Below are 11,390 nucleotides of genomic sequence, written 5' to 3'. Positions count from 1 at the left end.
CGAATCCCCCCAACCTTTTTAAATCAGATCTTTTTTCTTTCCTTTCAAAGTTTCAATCCAATTTCCCAAATAGGATATGATTGATATAGACTAGTTTACTTCGGTAAGTTCGGTTAGGCCTACCAAGCCTTAAGCGCGCGAGCCGCGACACGATTCAAAAGTCAAATGAAAGTGACGAAACCGGCAGGCTGACAGCCAGGCCTCGCACTTCACTACAACAAATTCTACTTATTCTAGAAGCTAGTTTTTACTTTTGAGTCATTCCACGTCAATTCAACACACTGATTCCGACGCATGTTTTTTGATTTTGATGAAAGTTGGTATACTAAGGGAAGTTATGTAGCTATGAATGAAATTCATAAAAAAAATTATTTTTCATTTTTAAAAAAAATATTAATTATTTTAATTATAAAGAAAAATGGTGTCATCTTGATTTAACTGCCCTTTTTCTTTAGAACCGGTTGAGATTGATAGATGCACAATACCTCATTTTAAAGCTCTTTTAATGGGCTTTTATATGATGTATAATTATTTTTTTTCAAAACTAGGCTTAAGTTTAAATGTTAATTTTTCAAAAAGCCCACAATTTTAAAATGTAAAAAAATATCAGGTTTACTCTGTACTATTTGTATACATTTCCCAGCGTTTTGTGAACAATAAAAATTGACTAATCAGAAAAAGCCTGGGTGGAATTACTTTATCTGAAATAGTCGATTACGTTAATTCAGTATACTATCCTTCCAGTAAGCCAGCGTTCTCTTCAAGAGCGACACGGTCAACTGTGAGTCTGCGATCACGCGCTGTTCGAGATAGCGCGAACAGAACGTGATCAAAGTAGGTTGTCTGGGCGAAGAGGAAACCATGACGGCACGGGTTGCGCTGCGCCGCAGAGCTCCCCAGTGGCCAATGCAAATCATGACAGAGGCCACCCGGATACAATCATTCTTCTGCTTCTCGTGCTCTTCACGATGACGGACAGCAATTTTACGATAAATGTGGTTTCAGTATGACGAGGTTCCGGCTCACTTTTCCTGGCGGGTTTGTAAGTTCCTCGACGAACAATTTCCACAGAAATGGATTGGTCGAGGAGGTCCAGTCGTCAGGCCTGCAAGATCTAAAGCCGCTAGACTTTTTCTTGTAGGCTGGATCAAAGATCTTGTCTAGGAAACTCCAGTCGAATCAGAGGTGGATTTGGTTGTAATAATTAACGCCGCTGTGGAACCCATTCGTACCACAACTGGAGTGTTAGAGGATATACTTTCATCTCTTCCAGGGCCGTGCTTAGGGGGTGGCGAGTCGGGCGGTCGCCCAGGGCCGCTAAAATTTTGCCATAGGGATGTATATACCGGAGGGCCGCTAAAATCACAATTGTCAGTTTCGCCCATGCATTTCGCCCGGGGCCGCGAGACCTCTAAGCACGGCCCTGATCTCTTCTTCGCAGCTGCCTTCTTTTCTATGAGTTGAGCATTAAAAAAATTACGTTTCGCACACGATAATGTTTTATAAAGTCCCATTTTCCTCCTACCCCTGAAATCGGCTTACCTATCTGGGTTCTTGTGTTCGTGTGGTAGCCTACTGTACTGTTAGGCGTCTTCAGGCCGAACTTTAAAACACTCTAGCGCTTGTCCAATTCGTTGCAGAGGATCGCCACGAAGACAGTTATACATCTTTACTCAACCCCTACAACACCTCAAATTTTCTGTACTGAATTTTCAAACACCCTGTATGATATTGAAAAATCTACGACTTGGACCTTAATGGGGGCCTCTATAAGTATGTTAAGCACAGGGCCCCCAGTAGTCTAAATCCGGCACTGCTCTTTAATATGTGTATAACCATTTGCTAGGCCTTGTACGAAGTCAGTCTCTTAAAAATGTTTGGAGAAAACATATATGAATGTCATTGGGTTGTACAAATAATGCCGTCGTCTTATTCTCTTCAGCCAAAACGGTCTAGTGGCTCCTTTTCCTTTATTCGCTAATGGTACTCTATGAAAAGTCACCTGAAAGTCACATTTCATTATTAGAGGAGTTCATTTATAAGAACATAAAAAATATTACATTTTTTGATGTTCTTGAACTGGTCCCACAGTTTAGTACACAGCAAATTTTGGCCATTCTATCTCCAGGACTTAGTGTTTATTCATTAAAACTTCAAAACTAACGTATTTTTACTCAAAGCAACAAACTGTTCGTTATTTCACTGTTTCCCAATAGCTCAGAAACGCGTTTGCATGTATAGTTATTTTCTAATAATACTTAAAATTGTAATGAAGCCAAGATAACCTTCGTCGATAAAAACAAAGCACCATCTATTGTCAAAGATAATTCAACGCTGCTGTACACGTATGAGTTTTACCCCTTTAAAGTCATCTTTGAAAACACCAAATTGTGAATCGGTCTATATACGGTTCAATTTAGGAAAACGTTTCTTAGGACCTTTTTCACTCCTTGTTATACAAAGAACACACCTGTAAATATGTACCAGACGTCACTGAAACCTAGGAGCAACAAACACAACACCCCACACAAGGAGAACGCAACCCGTCAAAAGTCGTGGATTTTCTTGTGTACATTTTTCATTGGCTAGACGCTTTAGCGCCTGCTGCCGTCGGAAGGGGAAAATTCGGAAATTGTCTACCCCCCCCCCCCCCCGCCCGTAAAACTTTCAGGTTTTCCATTGGCTTAAATAAATATGTTAGTAGCCAATAGCGTGACTCCAAAAATTACTAGGATGAATAAAAAGGTTAAAATCTAACGTAGTCCACCTTTTTACTGGTTCGTGGTGAAACAAACCGTTAGTGAAGATTTTAGAATGGAATAAAGGTACAGTGGCATACTTATGAGTAATTATGTTACATATGGTATTATCTAATATGCACAGCAAGCAGTAGAGTACAAAGGTCCGTGATGACAGAGAGTTCACCTTGCTGGACAGCCGTCTTTAATCCCGACATATCTGAAGTAAACCCGCCACGCAACAAGGAGGACCACAGCTTTACACGAGGCGCGGCTACAGCAGCGCAAGTAAAGATTAAGTGACTTAACGTTTCGGTTTGATTGTTACGACAACCTCTGCACGAGGCATCTGTCTTTAGTTTAAAACGAAAGAGCAGTTCATGTGTTGGCATCCGATCACAATTGAAACGGGATAATAGTGAGGCCTGCCATCTGGGCAACCGTAACACTGCTAGCCGATCGCGAGATGGATCAAGCTTCAACTGCTCATTGGGCCTGTCGTTCACGAACGTCTGCCACTCGCAGCGCCATTGGTTTAGGACAACATCTTTGGCTCTGGCTTGAGTCTTCCCTACACGACCCGTCCGTGTAGATGATGGTGTGACCATCCGCCATGGTATCTAGTTCGGAGAAGAATTAAGCGTTGAAGTAGTTCGACATCGGAAGCGTCGCGTTTAGTGAGCGGGAGCCATCCGCAATTCACCTCTAAGTTTCTAAGATATTAGAAAAATAACTAATAATTGTAATTTGCCTTGACAAAGGCGGTTTGGAAAATATATATCTACTAATAGTTAGCTAGCCCTGAAAAATGCTTTTTGGAAAAATTAACTATTAATAGTTAATTAGCCTTTAAAAGGCTGTTGAAATAATTTGAAATAAAATCAAACTATCAACTAGTCATTTAGCTAAGTGTTTATATTTTAAACGAGCGCATTAGGGCTTCTTTAAACCTCGAGGAGGTAGAAGTCCGCTCTTGCTAAAATATTAGAACAGAAAAGACTAAACTACTTATAATTCGAGAAAGACTTTCAAAATATATATCTACTAATAGTTAGCTAGCCTTGAAAAAGGCTGTTTGGAAAAATTAATTATTAATAGTTAATTAGCCTTTAAAAGGCTGTTGAAATAATTTGAAATAAAATTAAACTATCAACTAGTCATTTAGCTTAGTGTTTATATTTTAAACAAGCGCATTAGGGCTTCTTTAAACCTCGAGGAGGTAAAAGTCCGCTCTTGCTAAAATATTAGAACAAAAAAGACTAAACTACTTATAATTCAAGAAAGACTTTCAAAATATATATCTACTAATAGTTAGCTAGCCTTGAAAAAGGCTGTTTGGAAAAATTAATTATTAATAGTTAATTAGCCTTTAAAAGGCTGTTGAAATAATTTGAAATAAAATTAAACTATCAACTAGTCATTTAGCTAAGTGTTTATATTTTAAACAAGCGCATTAGGGCTTCTTTAAACCTCGAGGAGGTAGAAGTCCGCTCTTGCCAAAATCATAGAACAGAAAGACTAAAGACTTAAAATTCGAGGAAGACTTTCAAAATAGACCTGACTCGTTCTGGAGTTCAAGACGAAATGGAAAGAAATGTTTAAAAAAAAAGCAGCTTAGCGGTCGAGCCTGGCATTGACCATATTTCGCAAAAGTGGTGAAATCGAAAAACCGCAGAATTTTCCAGGAAGCGAGAAGAGCAAGGTCGTTTTATTGTTGTGTCTATCGTCGCGTTTACTGGACCCCTTCTGAGCTTGTATCCGAGCGTCGGATTCCGAGCATTGACGTGCATGCCCGCTGGGGTATTTCCCGAAATTCCCTCAAGCCCCTTTCTTTTCTTTCAATTGTTCATTAAACTTTCTCTCCATTTCCGCTCCCTTCGCCTCCCGAATCTATCTGTTTATGGTCTACTATCTTTTTGAGTAAACGAATTGATTTTTAAAGATTTTCCCCCCCGAAAAACTTTACTTGGCAATAAAAACATAAAGAAATTTCAAATATGTGGCCTCTTAAATATAAATATGTTGCCCTTTTAATATAAATATGTGGCCCCTCTCAGAAATGCAGGGGGGCTAAAGCCCACTTCAGCCCACCCTTAGCGCCGCTACTGGACTGGGTCTCACCTTGTCTCGAAAGGTGAGGATAACTGAGCCCCCAAAGCCGGAAGTTCAGAAACTAAAAGAAAGGGATGAACAACCCCGACCGCGAAGTGCGGAAAAAGTGAACGGACTCGCGGGGCTAGATAAGTTCATGGTCGGAATGGCCAGATCGTAGCGAATGTGCCAAGAGGTGCGGATAAGGACGCCAATAAGTATTAACCTCCAACACGGACCAATCATATAAGTATTTAATTATTCCTCAGAGTGGCTACGGCGCTCAGACAATTTTAGTTTAATAATGTTGCGATTTGCTTTGGTTATTGTCATAGTATAATACCGTTTCTTTTTATTTGTTTAACCTATTCTAATGACTGTAATTGCTTGTTTTATTTTATTCTCTATAATTAAACGTTTACTTCTAATATTTGTAGATCTACCACATGGCAATCCTCAATTTAATTATAAGCATACCCCTAGACACCCTATGCAACCTCGCTAACCCCACCAGTAAAGTTACGCGAGAGGAAGGACCACGTAGTTGAAGTGAATGTAGGTTTGGTCGCCGGGTTTCCTTTAGGCTAGGAATAGCGGCTTGGGTTTCATAGAAAATTCCCTACAAATGCCATCGAAATGTATTCCTGTCTTCTATAGGCGTTTGAACATCTGACTCCACAAGAATTGGAAAATGATCACTCGACACCTTTTCGAGCGTTCGCCACGACAAATCCGTCGCCAGCTCGGGACGGATAAAAGTTAGGTCCAGCGCACTGTCAATTGGGGAACGAGAATGTCGCGTAATCTCGCCAGTATTAAGAATGACCAGGTGATCTGACTCTTGCAGCCAATCCGCAAAAATATTGCCTTGGGCCTTAATCTCCTGACAACCCCAAAGGGTGTGGTGTGCGTTAAAGTCACCCAAAATGATATAAGAGTGGCCCGCTGTGAGCAAAAGTCTGTCCAGGTCGCGACCCGGTGAGGGTCATAAACATTGATTAGGGAAACCCGTCGATGTCCAAGAGTGAATATGATGCTGCCCACTTCGGGGCCATCGCTGCTCGAAGGTTCACGCACAACGGCATTTAAGCGTCGATCCACCAGCATGGCAATCCCTCCGCCACGTGCCCTCTGGGTGGGACGATCGTTTCGAAAGACGTCGTAGAAATTGAAGTCCAATCGTAACCGATCTCGCGGTTGGAGCCAAGTCTCCTGAAGGGCGATGACCGACGGCCGGTAAACCCGAATCAAGTTCGATAGTTCTCCCATGTGAGCGTTGACACTTTTAATATTCCATTGGAGAAGAGAAAAGTTATGAGCCATATACCAAGCTGTGGGACTGCTTGCCTGGTGGTAGCACACCCTTGAAGGTGGCTGACACATCCCCGTGAGAAGAATGATTACCACCATCCACCTTGGCGGCGGGCGTGTGAGATGTGGAAGCCGAGTACTTGAGAACAGCAGTAACCAGGAGAGCGGACAAAGCCGTGTCCAGCTTGGGGTTGAGTGGCGCACCATCAGTAAAGAGTTGAGCAACACCCTGTACGAGCTCCTTAATAAGTGCTCTAAAGTCCTCAAATCCCAAAGATACTGTTTGCACGTTTGTGGCTTGTGGAAGGCTGGCTGCTGTAGGTACGGCTGGCGTAACATCGCGCTGTAAGCCCTGTGATGACGGCGCCTGAGACCGCTTCCCCAGTCACGACTGTGGGCGCGCCGCTTGCGCGTAGCTCCTCGTTTTGGCCAACTCCCTGGCTTCCGTGAAGGGCACCTGTTCGTTCCGCTGAATATCAATGACCGATTGCTAGAATTTGAATTTAGGGCATCGACGATCTTTACAGTTGTGGGTACTTTTGCAATTGACGGAGTTTCACAAGACTGGTTTTTATCGAAGGCATGTTCCTGCCCACACTGGGCACAAATCTCGTGTTGCAGTGTCGCACGGCAGTTCCTGGCGAAGTGGCTATGTCATAGAAATCTAAGTAACTAGAATGCTGCCGCCTACGGCCGAGCTTGACGCCAGTTCGCCTTGAACCTTCAGCCAATGAGAGGCCGTAGAGTGGTTCCGCCAAGGAGAATAATAATCCTTCTTGGATCCGCTACTATAGCGGAAGATAGGTGACGTCATTATCTCTGGTGACATTAAATTCTTGGCAGAACCACTCTTTGAGCTCTGATTGGCTGAGATCTGGCTATCGTCTGCCACGGCGTTTGGCCCATTTGCCAGTTACACGGCAGCATTCTAGTTACCTATGAGATTTCTATGTCCGTAGCTTTGGCCATGGCTGCCATTGTGGTCATATTTTTTTTCCCCACTATAAAAACTATTGAAAAAAAAAAACCGTGACGTATTAGTGCCAAGTCCCTATTCTTATTTTTTTTTAAACTTGTTTCACGAAATCCTGAAATCCGACGTTTTGATTGGACCTCAACTCAATGGAAAAAACCTGCTATTACAGCCAATGACTTCGTTGCTTAACGGGCGGGCAGAGTTACGTCCAAACCGGAAGTCGAAAAACCCGTTCAGTAAAAAACCACTGACCGTAATGAGCTCAGCGCTAAGCTCTTTTAAAGTTACCGAACGCAGCCCATACAATTTTCTGAAAACGATCATTTTCTGGATTTGGTAAACACCGTAAACTTGGGATCTAGCAACACAGCACAGTAATTTTTTTTAATTTCAGACAGGAGAAGTACTACATTATATTTAATTTATATGGTAATAGTTTATAGCATTTATTTTTATTATGAAACTTAGTTTCAACCTTGGTTTCAATTTCTAATTTTTCATCTTTAATTTTATCGCGTAGTGTTTTGCCAAAGCTTATTTCACTAAGTAAAATTCATTGATTGAAACCAACTATCAAGTTTATTGTTCAAGCTCCATAATAAAATGTTTACACCAAAGAAAGCAGCAAACAGGTTCACCGCTAACAAAGCATCGTCATCAAGGAAAAGAAATGTTTTAAGTGGACGTCTTTCAATTGGCACCTCGCTAAATGAAAGTAACTGGGTTTCTCCATATGTCATTGGAAGTGGGGCACAAAGAAGATCATCTAGAAACTATTCTTTAGGAGGATTAAGTCATTCTATGGCCTTACAGAACTCTATTTTAGTCTCTGAAAGTCCGAACTATCTTCTTGAAAAATATGGCACAACTTTACCAGTATTAGTTACTGAAGCTCTGACTCTAGTTGATAGAAACATCCAAGTTAGTGCTAAATTTTGTGAAACTGGTTGGGGCTGGCTGGTTTGTAATCGACGACTTTTTATCTGGAAATACAAAAGCTCTGGCATGAGAAACACAACAACATATTGTAAAGAGCTTACTCTGCCCCCTAGCGATCTTGCTCACAAAGCAGAGTTGGTGACTATATTTTGTCTGAAAGAAACTCCTACTCCTTCAGCCATTGCGGTATCTCCTGAAGGAATTATACGATATTGGTCAAGCATTGCACATGAAGTTGCCTCATCAGAAACCACCGTAGATTTACAAGGGCAAGAATGCTACTCTTTGACTAACATCCAGTCACTAGGTTGCATTTTAGCCACTACAACAAGTTCCCTTGTTCATGTAATTCCCACAGTTATAGATGGTCAGCATACAGTTTTAGCCCAAACACTCAGAGCTCCTCAAGGAATACTGGCTGGTTTTGGCCGAAGAGTTTCATCCTTCATATTTGGAGGTGTTCCGAACCAGTCATCAGAAAGTAAGCAATTATCAAGAGTATTAGCTGAAGATTTTGAAGAAGATGCAAAATACATTTATGTATTAGTTGGAAACAGTTTACAGAAATGGTTACTAGTTTTAGATGAGCCAGAAAAACTAATATATGAAGTTGATTTGGATCGGACGCTGAATGATCAGTTTCTACACGCATTCTCCTGCCAGGATAACATTCATGTTCAAAGCCTGAAAAACTGGATTATAGACATGCAACTGTCTCAGTCTGAACTATTCATTCTAACTTCTAGCATTAATCCCCAAATACCCCAACAAATAAATTATGCATTTATGACAATGGACAAACACACTCCAGGAACTGTCACATCATTTTCTTTGATAAAACATACTGAACAGTTAAATGAGAGATTCAATGACCAACAAGATGATGCAACTGAAAGACCACTGGCTTTTCGATTAGTTCTACCAGATTCACAAAGCCAAGTTGCCTATTTCTACAATGATCACAAAATCGTTTGTGTTTCATTGACAAATCAGGAAGCTAATGTGCTGGAATTTATGAACTACGAAGATAAAATATTAGGATCAGGAATCTGTGAAAAACTGCCATTGTTTTTCTCAAATATTCATGGTATTCTGTCCGTGATCAATGTAGCTGCTGATACTAGCTTTTTGCCCAATCAGTCAATAATGGATACAACTACCGAGGGTGATGTTGAAGAACTCAGTACGAGTGAAGATAAAACATCTCGTTTAAGAGCGGCATTCATTCTTTTTTGCCGAAATGACATTGTAAAATCGCAAACCATCATTGAAGATGAATTTTTCTTAGAAAATGATCCCAACACTCAATCAGACTCCAACTTGGATCGCTTAGTTATTGCCTTGAGTGAGGAAATGATCAATGATTACCCAACTTCAGATCCAAGATGGGCTGATAATGCCTCTGATCAGTCAAGCTCGTCGTCTTCACTTATACTGCAAACCCAATTAAATAATAAACTGAAAGCTCATGAATTACTGTTAAAGTTTTTAAAAAGTGTTGGTTTATGGAATCAATTATGCCAAGTTCAAGTTCAAGAAATTACTATGGACACCAAATTATTGCTTTGTGAACACGCTGAAAAGCTCAAAGCAGCTCTAGTTTTAAAAAGTCTTCATAACCAACATGGACCTCTATTAGAAGACGCTATTCAACGAGTCGTAGCTACTAGAAAAGTCAACCTTTCTTCCAAATTAACGGCCCAAGATATTTTTTACAGAGACGTGTCTTTAGTTGATGAAATATATCTTTCCCTTTTTGATATTGAGCAAGAACAAATATCATCTATGACTGAACAAAATGTTATTTCTTATGTTTTTTCTGTTAATTCAGTATTCCTGGAATCGCTGCAAGCTGTCATTCAGTACAGGCAAAATAACACTCAGCTATATGAAACGAACCAAAATGAAACTACAGTTGAATATATACCGTGGACATCTACAGACAGAATATCTGGATTAAGAACCATTCTTTCGAAACAATACACCGTTACCACCAATTTATTTAAATCTGGCAATACCAATCTTTCCAACATTTACCAGCAGGTTTTGGAAATAGCAGATTTGATCTTGGATGGTTACAGATGTCAATTGGAATCCTTATCAAAAACAGAAAATAGATATGATGAAGTGAATGAAAAGTTTGTACGAGATAGGAATAATTTTATACTACCTTTACTGGAAGTGAATCAGCACGAAAGAGCTATGGCTTTGGGAGAAAAATACTGTGACTTCGGAATTTTAATCAAGCTTTGCGAGAAAACTAACAATCAAGATAGATTGCAACGTTATATGACCCAATTTTCCGAACAAGGGTTTTCCGATTTTCTTTTTAAATGGTACCTCGATGAGGGTAAAAGAGGAAAATTGTTATCACAGCCATCAGCGCAACATGATGAACTATCAAAATTTTTATCTGACCACGAAAGCCTTAGTTGGTTACATCACATAAATACTGGAAAGTTTGACACAGCATCAAACTTATTGAAAAATTTAGCACTACAAGAAACAAAATACATGACTAAAAAGAAGACCATTTTAAGCATCAGCAAATTAGCAGCGTTAGCCAGTGACGAGACCCATAGTGCCAAAGAAAAAGCTATGAACCTCATCAATGAGGAACAAAATCTTATTCTCTATCAAGAAACATTGCCAGCTACTGTCTTAGAAGCATTTGGTCTCGAATTAGATTCGAGTAGAGTCTTGAAACCAGAAGAGCTAATTGGAATATACATAAGTGATGAAAACGTGGATGCAAATGAATACGATTTTAAAAAAGCTTTAGATTTGTTAACATTTTACACTAAGACAGTGGAGGAAGAGCAATTGCAAGCATTAAGAATGACTATATGGTGTAGGTTAATATTACGGGATAGATGGGATGAGCTTGATTCAGATGAACCTTTAGAGTCTGTTAAAGAAACTATTTTCTTTAGAATCATAGATTTAGCTGCTTCTCAGGGGGTGGAGTTGGAGAACTTTGTTATACCATATGAAACTATTATAAAAGACCCAGAATTGGATAGTTTAGTTAAAGAAAAAAAGTTTTTGTTTCTACTGAAAGTGTGTTATGAATGTGTTAATCAGTTCTTGTAATATATTTTCTAGCCATTTATTAATAAAACTTGTCTAGTTCAATTTTATAAATGGCTCAATAATTTTATGTTGGTAATCTTATTAAATAGTACTGGTTTATTTACCAGCGTTAATGAAATTTAATATTCCTTTGGCACTTAACAAAAAGCCCAACAAAAAATGAATGATACTTTCTACATGTAGTGGTAACCATAGTTACAGTTTGTTTATAGAAACATTGAGCCAGTTTTTAGCCACAATCG

The 11,390-nt window shown here is 39.8% G+C and overlaps 1 protein-coding gene across 1 annotated transcript; it reads left to right on the top strand.

Annotated features, from left to right (window-relative positions):
- The first annotated feature begins 7,475 nt into the window (after window positions 1-7,475).
- On the top strand, window positions 7,476-11,185 carry Nup133 (nuclear pore complex protein Nup133). The gene is made up of 2 exons (XM_090181266.1): window positions 7,476-7,545; window positions 7,637-11,185. The coding sequence occupies exon 2, from the start codon at window positions 7,720-7,722 to the stop codon at window positions 11,146-11,148; it is 3,429 nt and encodes a 1,142-aa protein (XP_090037392.1). The 5' UTR covers window positions 7,476-7,545; window positions 7,637-7,719; the 3' UTR covers window positions 11,149-11,185.
- The last annotated feature ends 205 nt before the right edge of the window (window positions 11,186-11,390 follow it).

Source organism: Leiobunum rupestre, chromosome 7 (assembly GCF_980474605.1).
Source record: "Leiobunum rupestre chromosome 7, qqLeiRupe1.1.hap1, whole genome shotgun sequence".
In the NCBI taxonomy this organism is placed as follows: Eukaryota; Metazoa; Arthropoda; class Arachnida; order Opiliones; family Sclerosomatidae; genus Leiobunum; species Leiobunum rupestre.
The sequence above is the reverse complement of the archived record's forward strand: the minus strand, read 5'-3'. Positions and strand labels throughout refer to the sequence as shown.